Source organism: Tachypleus tridentatus, chromosome 10, assembly GCF_004210375.1.
Source record: "Tachypleus tridentatus isolate NWPU-2018 chromosome 10, ASM421037v1, whole genome shotgun sequence".
Taxonomy (NCBI): domain Eukaryota; kingdom Metazoa; phylum Arthropoda; class Merostomata; order Xiphosura; family Limulidae; genus Tachypleus; species Tachypleus tridentatus.
This window is the reverse complement of record NC_134834.1, coordinates 128,375,073-128,393,112: the sequence shown is the minus strand read 5'-3', so window position 1 is coordinate 128,393,112 and position 18,040 is coordinate 128,375,073. Positions and strand designations below refer to the sequence as shown.

Genomic DNA, 18,040 nt, shown 5'->3' with positions numbered 1-18,040 from the left:
TTTTGGTACAGTTTTATTTTACTGGTGAATCCCTTTGCTTAAGTCTTGTGAAATAATTTCATGTATTTACTTAGCTACATGTTGTCTGTCTGTGTTATCATATTCATAACTCTCAGAGACAAATGTACAGATAGCTTACTGTTTTGTATTAAAACGTTTTTCAAAACTATTTTAAGCCATTCTTTCTATTTTCTTCCGTGCTTGATTATTGTGATTGTTTTGTACAACGCCATTTCAATTGATTTATGAAGTATTGCTCTCGGGAACTTTGGCAACATTTAACAAGATATTGTTTATTGAAAGGACAAAGATGGTGTTTTTGAGAAAACTGTATTATCATTTCTATATGGAATTTGTTTAAGATTGCTACCTCAAAAAATGCTACGTTACAACAGCTAAAACGGATATAATAATATCGATACTAGCTTCCTACAAACACAATTTAAAACTACTCCTAAAACATGAGTTTTCAATACTAGTCATCTTAACTTTCAAAGTATATCAAATACCAACCTTATGATATAGATAATGAAACAGTTAAGCTTAAGCCTATTTTCAGTAACTTCTAATAATGTTGAAAACTTCTTATATTCTCAAGCACACAAATCATGAATTCTTTGTTATACTAACCAGACATGGATCGTTGATGAAATACGTTTAACCTTTATCTTTCGAAATATATTATTGTGTAGTACATTTGGCACTTTATTAGTTAAGTTTTTACAGGTGAAACTCTACTATTCCAAATGTAAACATATATATATATATATATGAGAAAATTTGTTAAGTCTAATTCGTGAAATGAAAGGATAATTTTTCACGTAAAAATACTTCCAAGTCAACATATTATTGAAAGTGAGTTTGTAGTAAGTTTGTATTTGTTAAAGTAGATCATTGACTATTGGTGTGCCTTCAGCGGTTCATCGTAATTCCACAGGTTCACCACTCGAAAAATAGGGTTTTGATACTCGCGATGGAAATATAAATATAACTCGTTATGAGCTTTGACTAATAAGTAGTTTTATGTAACTTAATGCACACTCAGTTATTTTCTATATTGTGAGATTAAAATTTAAAGTATGAGTTAATTTCAAACTGCGAAACCAGGTAGTTTAAGTACATTCAAGCTTCTCAACTGACTTTGGGAGGTGGAAATTGGGAAAGGGTGTTTTCTAGACCACCTTAGAACCCCAGAAGAAAATTGGCGGGTTTTTTAATGTTTATCGAGGTTAAAATCTACGAGTCCATGCGCACTTTTTCAACTACAAATAAAGACTGAAAGTGCAAATAATAAAAGTGGAACACACGAAATCACAAATAGGCAGACAGACTGACATGTCCACAGCTTTTCGTTTTCCTGAAATGCTTGAAAGTTGTGGACATGTCAGTCTGTCTGCCTATTTGTGATTTCGTGTGTTCCACTTTTATTATTTGCACTCAGACATGAAAGACGTGTGTATATTTTACACGCCGGATTAGCCGCTAAAGGGTTTTTTCTCAGTGGTCGTGAAGGCTGCAGCAGACCAGGGATCCCTGATTGTATCGAATCCCTTACCATTGGATGAAGGATCCTGTTCTGCTATTTAACTTGTGGTTGCTGATGTGTGAAAAGAAACCACGCCTAGACGTCTTCCTTAGGGTACTCAAAACTAATCGAAGGTCACCGGACAAGATGTGGACAGAAGAAACCTTTCAAGGACGTTCTCGAGGCTACAAGAAAAAATGTAATATCGCAACCAACGCTAGGAGACCCTTACCTAATCGTTTTCACTGGAGAAGTTCTCGCTTCAATGATCTCTTTATTCCAAAACTCATCGGTAACGTATTGAGAAGGAGAACCTAGATAAACGGAAGGTATACACATTAATCATGCTTAGAAACCCTCTGCAACAAACTGTAGGGTTCTTGGATTGATTTTATCAGTTATTTACGAATCAATTAAAGCAGACCATGTTATTGGTCAATGAGTGATTTGCAACCAATGTGTGAAGGTATTCTTTCAAATTGATGAAAACAACTAGAAAAGTCAATTTTACACCCATTAACTTAATATGAAACACTTGTGTATGGATGTAGTCAACAGTAAGTATAATAGAAAATCATTAGCGATGACCAAAGGAGTATTTCCTATGTATTTCGTCCACTATCACACTTTTTATCCAGTAAATTACCGTCTGTCTCTTCAACAGTAACAGTAACAAAAATTATCATGTTTTATGTAGTTGCCTTATTAAATATTTAATCGTTTTCATACATTTTGACATTCTTGTGTTTTTTATTTCTTTATTTGTTGTTCAGCACAAAACATTACTTGTGCTAAAAGCCTTCAGACTTATTGTTGTACCATTGGAGACTAGCAAGAAAAGATGGTGACACGAAAATTAAGTATTATAAGATGGATAAAACGAAACAAAAATGATGATAACAATAAAAATTGCTTATTTTGACGCACAGATTAAACAAAACAACATAACAATCTGAAAATAGAAGGAACTCGAAAGAATTAAAGGTTACTTTGAGAAACAGGCTATGTGGTCGTGGATACAGTTACTTACTTTGTACTCAGTAAATATTCTTATCGGATAAAAGTTATTTTTAAGGAGAAAAAAGTGATAAGTGAGTTACTGGTTAAGAAACAAAAAACATAATTCATCCTGTGGCCAGTTGAATCTATAAAAAGCTGGACAGTGCTTTTATCCATATTTGTGTCAGAATGTCCACACAAACTTAGAGAAAAGACGATAGGCTCTTCCTATTTCTGATTTGATTGATCGAATGGACGCAGGATTGATTTTTTTTTTGGTCCGATTTCGTATTGGAGAAAGAATATTAAATACAATTCCGTATTTACTACGTGTATTTACACGATGTTTGGCAAGTAAAGTTTGCTGTACATGAACAATCAGATATTAGCCAGTCTGAAGAATATTGATACTTTTGTATATCGTAAAGTTTGTATTTACGTAGTCTTTAGAATCGCCGAAATACACATCTAATGTATTTTTGTTGTCTCTGCCCATTTTTCTTGGTACTTTGTCTGCTCTACCACGAACATTTGCTAAATTAGCAGTTTAGAGTTAAATGAATAGTTGGTAACTAACATCAAACGTGCAAAATCATGTTGGATGGCGCTCTATAGAACGTCATGCCTTGCACACTTTGACCCTCACCAGTGGCATAGGGTTGACTCTTCAAAGCTCCTGACTCAGCAGAGGATGCACTAACATCATCCTATCCATGTAAAACAATATTCACAGACCTAAGATAACTAACACCTTCAGCGTTAGATAATTGTTTAATACTTTGACTCCTGAAAAGGACTGCAGTGGTTGAGCATTAGTGAATCACTACATCTCTAAGTTCACTATATTATTTCAACCATGACTAAATACTAAGGAATTACTACATTTGTAAGTGTCTAGCATGACCAAGTGGTTAAGGCACTCGACTCATAATCTGAGTGTCGCGGGTTCGAATCTCCATCACACCAAACATTATCGCCATTTCAGCCATGGGAGCGTTATAAAGTGACGGTCAATCCCATTATTCGTTGATAAAAGAGTATCTCAAGTGTTGGCGATGGGTGGTGATGACAAGCTGGGCCTCGTCTACCAAACTTCATTCTTAAAACGACTTGACTGTGGTTTCTCATGGTAACTTGGATGAAAGGTTTGTTTTATAAATTTGTAAACCTAAGTGATTCTATATCGAAAGACATTATGTTCAAGGACCAAACGTTGATAAAAATGTTATTATATTAAAAGAATATCTTTGGCTAAGATATATCTTGTTCAGGATTTCATATATTTAACTTAATAATGAATTTCGAATTTTATAATAACGTTAATGTGTTTCGGATCTTGGATATAAGATGCTCTGTATAGTCTTAATATTACCCTTATATTTGACTGGAATTTTAATATATCATTTTAACTTAAGAACAAAAGCTTAATTATATGTGTAGAAGTGTCCGTGATTTTATATTGAAACTGATAATTTAAAGCAAAAATATGTTACTCAAGCCAGCTTAAATATAACTTAATTCTAACGGTATTTAGAGACCCACACCCGTGAAAAACCATTTTAAATCTCCCAAATTTAGTTATCAAAAAATGAATGACATTCATTACAGTACACGTGTATTTTATTACTAAAATTTCAAAGCATATTAAAGGATTAGGATATTATATTAAACTGTAAAACGAAAGTTTTAACTTTCGTTAGATTACAAAAATTAAAAAATAAAGTTAAAATTATAAGATGAAAAATTCTCATTAAATTTATATGCGCACGCGCACAAATGTGTCTATAAAATATTGATGTGGGCCTTTACACAAAATTATTGAATTTTCAAATTTTTTATGCTTGTTAACAATACTTGAACCTATTTTGTTCGCAAATGCATTCTTGAGAACATGATGTGGTTGTTTTAGATTTGGTGAGTTTCCCGCATGTTTGTTCAAGACATAAGTTTATGTGTTTAATATTTTAAAGCGGGTGTATCACCTAGAATTGTTCATTAAGACATTACTTTGTATTGTACGTTTCAAGTTATTGAGCTTCAAACTTTTACATTAAGGCATGACATCATATGATAGATATTTTAAAGTGGATGTATTGTCCAATGTTGTGCACCAAGGCGGGATTTTATATTGTCTGTTTAAAGCAATGAGTTTCCCAGCGTTTGGTTATCAGTACATGAGTTTATACATTTAAAAGTATTCATATGTATAGAGAGGGTTAAAAAGCGATTGATACATCAAAGAATGATATAGTAAGTCTACAGTAGATGTCGATATATTAAACATTAGATTAAATAACAGCCAAAAGGTAAAAATGTTATTTGTTTTCAGTTCAAAACACCCTTAACGTCTAAGTTCATTTACTTGTTCATTTTTTGCTTCTTTTCTAAAACAATTATTATATATGTTATTATACAGACTTAATTAACAGAGATACATATGATATATTGAAGAAAAATGAAGTAATTTTACCATACATAAGAATAAAACTAAAGCTTGGGACTAAATAAAGCATGTATATTCGTATATACAAATATAAAAATACAAACAAATTGAATATACGAAACGACACGCGGTAAAACTCACACAAATTTGTACATAAGTTCCGAGGGACTTAAAATAAGATGTTCAAGTTATGTGAATAGTGAACGTTGTCTACAAGTTTAGTTTAAAACATTCGTAAAGAAAGCAAAAAGTGACAGTCTTAACCCAATTCATGTGTGTTACATAGTGACTACACAGTTTGCTTTGCAAATCTGCAAAAGTAAATGACAGAAGATAAAAACAAATTAGGTTTAACACTGACTTAAAAAAATATCGTGTTCATAGGTTCACCACCTATTATTGGTCCAGTCCAAGGAGATCTGTAAAAGAAGCACAAAAGTTTAATGATGTAGTGTTAGAATCACCAATCAAGGAAAATCTTTTTTGTGCTTAACCCATCTACTTTAAACTAATTAGCAAAATTTATTTTAAATACATGTGGCTACTAGAACCTCAGGCTAAACTATATCTAATGCGCTCTGATATTTCAGGAGGTGTATTTAAGAAAATTCCAACAGGTACAGGGCATGGGTGGAGACGTGGGAAAGAAAAAAATTGATAGGATAACGTAGGATCGAGATGCTTGGTTCTTCTGCAAGGCCATCTTCCTTAGTGACCCTCGGTAATAAAGTTAGGAAGGACATCTTTAGTTTACTTTTGAGAAACGACCATGAAGAAGAGAGTATAAAAGCCAGAATAGTTTCCAGAGTGTGTATCGAGGTACTGTTGTTGGTACAGATTTCCTTAGTAAGATAGCTGTTGATTCTACATACAATCAATATAAAGATGATGCGATTGGTAAGCGTTGTTTAAACTCTTTGATCGCGGCAGTCATTCTTGTTTAAAATTAAACATTTTTAAATGTTTTGAACTTGAAATATTATATCCAAATGTTAAATTCAACTTTCCCGTTTCTCAAGTTAATAGAAAGTATCATTTTTTAAACTTATTTTCAACGACAGCTTTGTTTCATTTTCTGCACTTAAAATTTCAATCGAATTATTAACATATATATATATCTAGATATTAAATATAGATATATAGATATAAATACACAGAAAGACGTTATAATTTACTTGGCTGGATAAATATTATTAAATATTGATTAATTCCATGGAATGTTAGTGACATATTACGAGGTTACTTATGATACATTTTACTGTTTTTTATTACGGTTTTATGTATTAAACAATATGTCACCCTTCTTCATTATGTAAGAGTCCGAGCTGAACATGATAGTGGTTTGATTTTAAAGCCCACCCACGCTAGTACAGCGGTATGTCTCCAGATTTACAACGCTAAAATCAGAGGTTCGATTCTCCTCGGTGGGCTGAGCAGATAGCCCTTTGTGGCTTTGCTCTAAGAAAAAACACAAAACAAACACTTGATTTTAAAAACATAACTTATTGTTTATTATTTCATATCATGCTGAATAATTTATTTGAATATATATCCAAACGAATGGAATTTCTATCTTTAAAATGTTCTGATATTAATTGTTACATACTAAACAAATCGCTGTGTTAATTAACGTTATAAATTCTAATGTTGATTTTCTCAACAGTTTGGTTAGCGTTTCATCATTTTCATAAATTTACAACAATTGATTTTCTCATTGATTGTAATACTTTATGTATATTTATAGGTTCGGAAATTGATTTTTAAAATAACGTTTTTTAAATGAAGCTTTGTAACGATACAGTTTTGTATTTTTAACTAAGGCAATCCTTGCTTGTCTCTGCGTTGTTGCTTTGGCCGAAGTCTTCCCCTTCAACGTTCCAGAAGGTAAACACGATCCGGCCTTTCTGCAGAACCTGCAACAGGAAGCTCTGAATTACATCAACCAACAACAAGTATCGGATCTCGAGAAACATAAAGCTGAGGAGCTTAAAGTAGAGGAGCGTGCTGCTAAACAGGCTCGTCACTATTATCCCGGTTACTACAACCCTGGTTACTATCACCCAAATTACTACTACCCTGGTAATTACTACGGTGGTTACTACCACCCTGGCCACTATTACTCCGCTTTGCACCACAGTGCTGCCCTTCATCAACACAGTTTGGATGAGCAGAAGACTCTGAAGGAACGAGAGAAAGTCCTCGAAGCAGAGAAGACCCTGATTGCCAGCCATTAAACCTAATGACCCGGTTATATTTTTATACTGATACTCAAATATTTTGTTCTTCAAGGTTACAACAGTTTTACAGATACTTTTACAAATGTTTGTTGTTTTCGCTATAATTAACAATTTCTGAAGGATTTTGAAACAATAAAGAAGAAAATTCGCTCTTTACTTATATTTAAAACATCTTTACATGTAATTTCGAAATGTTTCAAGTTACTGCATGAAATTAATAAAAGATGAAGAAACAAATTTGTTACAGTATGTTTACTGGTGATTCTATTTTCTTAATTCGCATAAAATAATTTCGTGTATTTACCCAGCTACATATCGTCTGCCTTATATTACTGTTCATATGTTTAAAGACAAATGTACATATATTTTACTGTTTTGTATTGTTTATTAAAAGGGCAAAGATTGTGTTATTGAGAAAATTGAATTAACATTTCTATACGAAATATCCTTATATTTGTAATATCAAAGAACTACAATGTGGCAGTATAAAATTAAGAATTGCAAGTTGGATAAAACGAAAAAAATAAGTATAGAAATTAAATATAGTTAATTTCGGCGCAAGGGTAAACGAAATAAATCATTCCAACCACAAAAAGAAGAAAAAAAAAAGTGACTTCAAGAAATATAATATATGGTATTGGTTACATTGACTTAATTTGTGGTCAGTAAATGTGTTCATCGGTTGAAAGTTATTTCTAAGGAGAAAAAAATGGTAATAAGTAAGATATTACGTTTCTTATTTCATTAACTCAGTATGTACAAGTGAAAATCCATGATTCCATAGGCAAACATTCTTTGTTAAGTACAGGTACTATGTCTGATATATGGAGTAACCATACAGATATACTTCAACCACGTCATGCTGTCAAAAGGAAGCTCATTATAAGTTTAACTTGCCGAGATATTTCACTAATTGCTAATATTTATGTGTTTTCAAGTATCAGTGTACACGTGACCACATTAAAATTTCAAACGTTTGTTTATTTTATTCCAAGTTTGAAAACTAGGTACTTTAGGGACGTTGCAGTTTTTTTAGATGTGGATCCTGGTGAACGTAAACATTTTAGATTGTACAAGGAGGTTTATAGCTCATTTGAGACCCCACCACGATATTGTTTTTTAACATTTATTAATGTAAACTGTCTTTGTACCAAACTGCTTACGTTTTGCAACACTTGAGACCCCACCACGATATTGTTTTTTAACATTTATTTATGTCAGCTGTCCTTGTACCAAACTGCTTACGTTTTGCAACACTTGAGACCCCACCACGATATTGTTTTTTAACATTTATTAATGTCAACTGTCCTTGTACCAAACTGCTTACGTTTTGCAACAGCTTCATTAGCTTGGAACAGTAAATATTAAGTGTGAAGTCCATGTAACTACAAATACACAGGTAATCTTTTATACCAACTCTAGTATAATTTTAAATATTTCAGGAAAAACAAAAATAGTAAGTTATTACCTTACTTCATGGATAAACGTAGCTAAAAACATACACACAATGGATTATTTATGCTGTATACACCACGGGTATCAAATCAAGATTTTTACCAATGTGAACCGTGGGATTATTTGTTGAGTCCTCTGGGGTATTTGAGAATTGTTAACAATACTAACAAAGGAAAGTTTACATTCAAAATTTTAATAAAGAATATTCAGATAAAGTCAGTAAAAAACACACTAGCAAATCAGTAGTGATGTTTATTCCGTCTGCTATGTCACTTACTTTTCTCCAATGAGTTGCATTCCGTCTCATCTTTTGTAACACCAAATCTACGGCACTCGTTTTACTAAATATTAATCCATTTTCATATCTTTTCACATAGACCAGAGGAAAGAAAGTTACTAAATCGTGTTCATCGCCAACTGTTAGCCTTCAGTAGTGGGATTCTACTGTCATTTGTGTCGCACATTATGTCATCAAAGATACAATTGAGTTTCTGCCCCAACAAGACAAATCCACGAATCTCTAAAATCACAACTAGGTTTTGCTGGGCTCGTGACCATCCTTTGTTCTATAGACGATGTCCTTACAGCATCTTATCCATCTAAAATTTAATTCATATAGATAACTAAAAATACCAGTTTCAGACAATGATATGTCTCTAGGAAGACCACGACCATTAAGTATTAATATATCATTACATTTGTATGTATATTTCAGTCTCTCTTACTTTGGTATTTGGTGGAACATATATCTGATTTAACTGCTCCTGAACTCCATCCTAAAACGATGAACATGTTTATTTTACCAGCGTTTCGTTCGTTTCATCGAATATAATGGAAAAACAAATATTCTGGTTTTGATTCAGTTTGCTAAGACTACTACAAAGATAAAAACAAACACAGAAGTGTTGAGACTTAATGAAATACAGTTTGATATTTATTTGATATATAAATCTTTAAGTAATAATATTTAAGACAAATAGCTAATAATGTTGTTTACTGAAAACATTACTTATATTATTATTTTATTCAGTTGATTCATTTATAAAGATTATCTGAATCGAAAACGTTGTCTACAAAACTTGATAAGAAAAATCCAAAAAAGCGTGTGATATTCGTAACTGTAGTTTAAACATGCTGGTAACTTAATCGAGAAGTTTCCTTGGGAAAGTTGCAAAACCCAAACGATCATGTATGGAAGAACATTAAATTCAGGGATTTAATGCTGATAGAGAGACTTATGATCCTGGGTTTAGCAGCTGCCTGGAGATACAATATTAAGGGTTTATTGTTGAGAACAAAATATTGTGTTCTAAAGGTTACCAGTGATACTTTGTTCAAGGGGTTACTGATGATAAATACACAGTATATTCCATGAATTATATACCTTTGATAAAGTGATACTATATTCAATGAGTTACCTGGCCTGATATGGCCAGGTGGATTGGGCACTCGACTCATAATCTGAGGGTCGCGGGTTCGAATTACTGTCACACCAAACGTGCTCGCCATTTCAACCGTAAGAGCGTTAAAATGTGATGGTCAATCCCAGTATTCGTTGATGAACAAGTAGCTCAAGGGTTGGCGGTGGGTGATGATGACTAGTTGCCTTTCCTCGAGTCTTATAATGCAAAATTAGGGACAACTAGCGCAGATAGCCCTTGTATAGCTTTGCGCGAAATTAAAAAAACAAACAAACAAACAATGAGTTACCAATGATGAAGTGATATTATATGTTGGATATACAAGACTGTTTACTGTGCGAGTTATTAGGTATTTCAAGTTTACTGTATGAGTTATTAGATATTTCATTTAGTGATTTTATATTTAATGGTTATTTAGTTTTATAAAAAAAAAGTGTCAAAGTTAATTATTTTAAAAGCAATATTTTTGTTACATAACTCTGTATGAGTCGTGCGTTGTTTATGCAGTTTAATTTTTGTACTTGCTTTTTCTTATATTGCTGACTCACGTTACTCGAATATTAGGTATTCTTCTCGTTGAGTATTGTAACTTTACAGCGTCTTGTAGTGTGTAGAAAGTTCGAGGTCTCCATTGGGCATAGTATTTACGCAGGTAACTAATGAGTCACTAGCGATTGAAAGTTTAGCTGTTATGGCGAAACTTTAAAGTGAGTTTCACAGTTTAATAGAGATAAGGAGAACAATTTATCTTTTCGAAGATTCTTCTAAAGTAACTGAAACTCGTCTGTTTTAACTTTCTCGAATAAACAGATAGTTATTGAAAGTTCTGATACACAAGTGGTAATTCACGGAATAGCGTCAGTGAATTCATAACAAATTTTATAGTAAGAAAAAGATTGGAGAAAAATAATTTGTCCTGTGAATTGGACATTTAAAAAGAAAAGATAATTATTTAGAGACAATTGTGATATCCTGTAGTGGGATTAATTTTTTACTTATTTTTGATTTGTTTTTAAATATATATATTATTTCAAAATAATTGGATTGTGTGCTGTTCGTTTGTTGTTCCAATTTATCGCTTACTGTAAAATAATCCTAGCCCATTGATACTAAAACTCTGACATCTGGCGTTCGTGACAGGATTGTACAGTGGTAAATAACAATAGAAGAAGATAAACGACAGCAGAAGGGGATACAGTTACAGTGATGGCGAAAATATTGAAATTCGCAACTACTCTTTTTAACCATGTCAACAGATTTTGATAAATGGAGCACCTTGGGTTAAGAGATGGAGAACTATGAAAGTTTGTTTAAAAATAACAAAAACTGGAGAGAGAAGAGAGAAACAAAATTAAAAGAGGAAAAGGAAAGAGAAAGACTGAAAAATAATATAGAAAGGATAAGAAAATTAGAAAAGGAAGAGAGAGAGAGACTAGAAATGGAGAGAAAAAAGAACACAAGTTAAGATTGCAAAACTCAAGCTTCATGAAAAGAAAGATCCACAAATGACAATAGGATTAGAGCTAGTTGACCCGAAGTGCTTAAATCTGATGAACGGAAAGATGATATGGCTTCTATCCTGCAGACAGGTGAAAAATTTGTCTAAAATTAAAACTGGGAAGAAGGTGACTGGACAGTCTGTCTCAGCCCATTCTCTCAGGAAAAGGCTTACGAGTGCATACAGGCATGATGCCAGAAGAAGTCATACACTATGACAAGTTAAAAGGGGTCTTGTTGACACACTATGAACTTAGTTACGAAGGTTTTCATCAAAGTGAAAAAAGTTAAACCTGACACTAGAGAAACTGTATTTTAGTTTGAGGCACAACTACAGCGATACTTCAAATATAGACGGACATAGCTAAATGTGAAAATACTTTAGAAGGACTGACAGATCTACTAATAAATGATCACGAGCTCAAATGACATTTCAGTCTTCCTAAAGAGAACACATCAATAGAGGTGGACGAGATGATCAAGGTAGCAGAACAGTGTATGGAAGCCCATTGAGGGAGTATAACTGACAAGTCCAAGAAGAACAGTTGAAATTTAAACCAGTGATGGCTGAGAAGTAGCAGCAGTCTAACAAAGGTGACAGGAGGCTCACTGATAGAAAGGAGAAGAGATGCTGTATTTGTTATAAAATTAGACACATTTTAAAGGAATCCAAGTCCACTACCAACAAAAACAGCAGAAATGTCAACATAGACCAACTGTAGCTATCTATAAAGATGTTGCTGGCAAGAAATAAAGGAGTAACTATGACCATGGATGTGAGTGCAAGAAGAAATAGAATAAAAAAAAACGTATTACGCTAACCACAAAGTTATCCGCAGTGCATTACTAATGGTTAGTTGAAGTTAATAAATAGATCAATAGTGCCAGTTGTGATTAAAATATGTGATAAACGTCATAAGTGTTACAACAAATCATAATATGCCAGTAGGAAAAGGCTATATCATGAACAAGAAAGTGTAAGTCCTATGAGACACAGGGTGCAATGGTGCAGCAGTGAGAACCAATCTAGTATCTAATGATCAGATGACAGGAAAGGTACACCCGTGTATGATAATTAATGGGACAGTGAGAAAGTCTCTCATAACAAAAATAAATATGGATACTTCTCACTACATGGTAGACCTTGAGGCCATCTATATGAAAGGACCATTATGTGACTGGATGATTGGAACTATACTAGGTAGTTGGAATTTGGAGGAACTAGAAGATAGATAAAGCACGTGAAGTCGCTACAAAAACTCGGTGGAAGGAAAACAAGCTAGTAATATCAAGCTATTGCAAGTATAAGCGATTAACATCCTGAATGAAAGTCTACTGGAACTGAAGAAAGTGCAGAAGAAAGACACTTCACTGCAGAAACTTCAGAACAGTGGCTGAGACAAAGTCGAGCACAATACAAAACAGACAGATACTTTAAAAACAGAGGACTGGAAAGGAGTATTGAGCCAGAACCCTCAAAATAGTTCTACTGGTGAAGTTAAACATATCAAAGGAGGTAAAAAGTTCTTATATAATACGAAGGTCATTGATCGACATTTTAGGATTTTAGCTCTGCTTCTCACAGCCAACAGCAATCTTGTGAGAAAGTGGAAAGGATCTTTCAAAGTATAAAAAGTTATCCGCAGAATGCACTATAAGTTGAAAACGGATGGACGATAAAGATTTACATGACAATTTGTTAAAGAGGTACTTCGAGATAGAAGAAGACATAACGTGTGCAACTATTGAGGTTATAGATGGGACATAGTAGAATCAAAAGATGATGAATTCGTTATAGAAGTTGAAGACCTATTAGACTTAAGACCATTGTGTGGAGATAAGGCGTATAATGAAGTAAGCATAAATGAAAATTGAAAGATTTGAAAAAAACAGCCAAAGGAAACAAAAGTTAAAGATGAAATCCAGAGATCCTGTCAATCTAAAGCTCTACCAATTTTATTTTTTTTTTGCAAAGAGAGACCAGTAAACGAGCTGTACATGTTTACAACATGTATGTAAATAAATATTGTATTTTTCTTGTAGAAGGGCTATTTGTTGGATAAATGAAACTATTTAGTATAAGAGTAATTATTTATTTCCTTTAGCTATTTAATACTTAAATATTAATTACTTTTAATATCAAGAGTGTTAAAAGTTAGTTATTTTAAGAGTGATAGTTATGACGGGTTTCGTTACACAACTCTGCATGAGTCAAGCGTTGGGTATACAGTCATTTTTATAGCTGGCTTTTATTACGTCACGTTATTCGAAACCAGTATTTTTCTTGTTGAGTATTGTTACAACATGGCGTCATGTAGTGTGTAGATAGAGGCATCAGTTGCCTTCCTTCTAGTTTTACACTGCTAAATTAGGGACGGCTAACACAGATGGCCCTAGCGTAGCTTTGCGCGAAATTCAAAACAAACCAAACCAAACCAAACCAGTTGGACAATATGTGGAACATCTACAGATAACATACTAAAAAGCTATAAAACATATATTAGACCTGTAATAGATTATGCAGCTCCAGCATGGATAACTGTAAGCAATAAAATAATTAAAACCAAACTATAAACAATCCAAACACACTCCTCACAACTGTATACAGAGTTCCAAGAACTATATAATCTCAATTCATTCACAAATACTCGAACATACCAACTATACCAGATAGACTCCTACATTGTACAACAATGTACTTTAATAAGAATTGGATGAAAAACGAATTACTATGAGAACTAGACAGGTACCTCATACATGATGAAGCTAGTCCTAAATATCTCTCCCCAGTTAACTTATATTTTAAATAAAAATATATATATATTAAATAATAAAAATAATAATAATAATAAAGAATAATAAAAATATATATACATATGTATATATATATATATGTGTTAAACAATAAAAAAAAATGCCACCAACGAACTTGACATTCTGCTGATAGAATAAAATAATCACTATATATGAGCCACAATACATGGACATTGCCCTGAAAAGGATCAAAATAATATTCAGTTCTACAGTTATAAATACCAATCCGTCAAGAACATAACTACGGGGAGGAGGAAGAGGTCATAGAGAACCTGACCCTTTTTTTACCCAAACACCGACAGACATTCATTCATTGGACAATATAGGTGACCAAGTGAACAAAAGTAAAGTTAAATTCAGTCAGAAAAAGTTAGTTATTAAAAAGAAAAACATGATTGTTAGTCGGCGTGCAAGTAATTAGCTTTAAGGGGTTGATATCTTGTCAATTTGTACAGCTAAGCTAGAAAACATCAAGAAGAAAAAAGTTAAAAAATTCAACAGACTGATTAAAACAGATACTCTTACGTCTATAAACATAGTTCATAATTACGGGTCGAGAGTACTAAGTGCTACAGAAAATGAGATCCTTAACCTAGGTCTAAACTTCGCCATCCAACCTGGCAAAGTTCTAACTGTTGACATAGCTGCAACCTTAGAATCTGCTGCACAAAGCTTCCCGAAACCTGTGGCTGAACAATTCAGACACCAAACTTACACCATCCTCAGAAAGGCCAATAAACCAAACCGAACATCACTAAACATGAATGTAGCTCACTGAACCGCCTAAACGAGACAATAACATCAATATTCTACCAGCAGACAAAGGAAAGAGTATAGTCACCGTAGACGTTAAGGATTATGACACAAAGACCAAACAGTTACTAATATAAAAAGCTCAACATTGATCCTACAGAAGAGACAGAAAGACTCATCAATAGAACGCTGAACAAACTAAAGAAACAAGACTTGATCAACGAAAAACTAGCCAAAATTTCCCTTCTCAGTTCTACGGACTACCTCAGGTATACAACCCTAATACTCGTATACCTCTAAGGCCTATCGTGAGTGTTCAAAACTCACCTGGCTACTTTCCCAGTACCTATCTTATCTCCACTACGAGAAAACACTGAACATCACGTTCAAAACTCGACAGATTTTATAGGACAACTCGGATATCCCAGGATATTATGGTCAGTTTTGATGTCACAAGTCTATTTACCAATGTTCCAACCTCCGAAACTCTTCACGTCACCAGACAACTACTGCTAAATGACAGCTCTCTACCACACAGAACAGATATGAAAATAGACGTCATAATGGAACTAACAACTATTTCTCTACAATCAACCTATTTCCAATAAAACGAGGAATTCTACGAACAAACAGATAGTCTAGCTACGAGTATGGGATCACCACTCTCTTCAATCCTAGCAGACATTTTTATGGAAGACTTTGAAGAAAAAGCCCTTTCATCCACGCCTATAAAACTAAGTTTCTACAGACATTATGTCGACGACACCTTCGTTATTTGGTCCCACGGTCATGAAAACTTACTAGTCCTCTTAAAACATCTCAGTTCCGTAGACAAAAGAATCTACTTTACTACGAAAATAGAGGAACAAAACAGTCTATCGTTTCTCGGTATACTCATCAGCAAACAAGCAAGAGAAATAACCACAACTGTATACATAAAATCCACCCGCGGACAGATACCTGCAATTCAGTCCTTTCATCCAACCTCGATAAAACGTGGTATCATCCAATGTCTAAACAAGAGAGCAGAAAACATTTGCGATAAGATATTCATCAATGCAGAACGCCAAAAGATCGTAGAGAGTTTGAAACAGAATGGTTACACCTTCTCCTTCATCACAAAACTTCTTGAAGAAGACCATGACAGAAAGAAAATATCAGAAAGTCACTACCACTACCACCATTTACCTACCATACCTACAACATTTCAGTGAAAAACTCAAACACATAGCCATAAAATTCAACATAGAAATCTGGTTGAAATCCTACAATACCTTAAGGTCCATTCTGGTAAAAAACAAATAGCGACCTACCAAAGAGAATCTCAAAAACGTCATATATAAAATTCCGTGTTCCTGCAACGACACGTACATTGGAGAAACGGGAAGAAAACTAGCAACAAGAATAAAATAACATAAAGATAGTACAAGATAATACAAGACTTGTGAAAACACAAAATTCAGCCATTGCAGAGCACGTCACGTCAACTGTACACAGAATAAACTGAGAGAAAACTAGAATAATCGACATAGACATATTCTGGATGACAAGAAAAATCAAAGAATAATTTTATATTAACACTATTAGACCTTCATTTAACAGAGATTCCGGATTAAAGGTGAGTAACCTGTGGCTGCCATTGGTTGAATTTACAGGAAAACTCTCCTCCAATCAGAAACAGTGATAATCCAACCAGTCATAACATGCTCTCCACAATCTACCAGGACACTATAAAAGACCGTCAACACCTACACACACATTGAAGTGACCTAAACTCTGTTGACTTTGATACACAACACACTAAACAGCTATTCTAGTTCAATCAATAGAAAAATCACCACCGCTGAACTCAAAATTAACATTAAAACTTGAAAACACTTCCCCGAACATAGCCAAATACCAAATATTATTCTCAAAAAAGGTTCTAGTCTCCTGTTACAACATCTCACAAATATCATGAATCTCTCACTAACAACACTAACAACCCGACACTTGAAAAAAAGCTATCATCACCACGATTCAAAAGAAACAAACAAACAGGACTAATCCTGACAACTTCCGTCCCATCAGTCTGTTAAGTTGTCTTGTTAAACTGGTGAAGAAAATAATTTCAAATCGTCTCCTTCATATCTGCAAAATAAATAACATCTTACCCGAATCTCAAAACGCTTCCAGGAAAAACAGAAAAACAATAGATCACCTCACACGAATCACTGAATCAGTTTACAAAGCATTCAATAATATCAGGTAACCATAAGCGTATTTTTAGATGTTAAAAAAGCATTTGACAGTGTTTGGCATAACACCATTAAGTATGAATTAATTAACTTGAAAGTAAATCAAAGTATTATCATTCGGATATCAAACTTCCTAACAGATAGAACAACTCAAGTAAGAGTCAACAAAAACTTATCAAAATCTTTCAAATAACTGCAGGAGTGTCTCAATGATCCGTCCTTTCGTCACTCCTTTACATTATTTTTGTTAGTGATATACCTTTTCCTAGTCTAATTTACACTTACAATTCACAATACGTTGACGACATTGCTATTTGGAGTATTTCTAGAAATCCACTAATGGCCATGTCTTACGTTCAGGAAACACTGAATACTGTCGTGAGCTGGAGCAACAAGTGGAGAGGGGTTTTAAAACCTCACAAAAACGCAAGCAATCACTTTTTATAGGAAATTAAAAAGACACAAAAAACACTAGAAAAAGTGAACATCTCACTCGGCAATATGCCTATCATCATTAGCAAGCACATCACATTCCTTGGCATCACTTTCGACTCAAGATTAACATGGAAAAAACACGTTAACAACATACATTTATACGTTGAATGACCATATCTACCAAACATTCAAACTGTTCATCAGAAACCATCATTCAAATATAC

General features: G+C 33.5%; 1 protein-coding gene across 1 annotated transcript; it reads left to right on the top strand.

The window, feature by feature from the left end:
- The first annotated feature begins 5,710 nt into the window (after positions 1–5,710).
- LOC143230278 (uncharacterized) lies at positions 5,711–7,441 on the top strand. Its single transcript, XM_076463526.1, has 2 exons — positions 5,711–5,864; positions 6,788–7,441. The coding sequence occupies exons 1-2, from the start codon at positions 5,853–5,855 to the stop codon at positions 7,199–7,201; spliced, it is 426 nt and encodes a 141-aa protein (XP_076319641.1). The 5' UTR covers positions 5,711–5,852; the 3' UTR covers positions 7,202–7,441.
- The last annotated feature ends 10,599 nt before the right edge of the window (positions 7,442–18,040 follow it).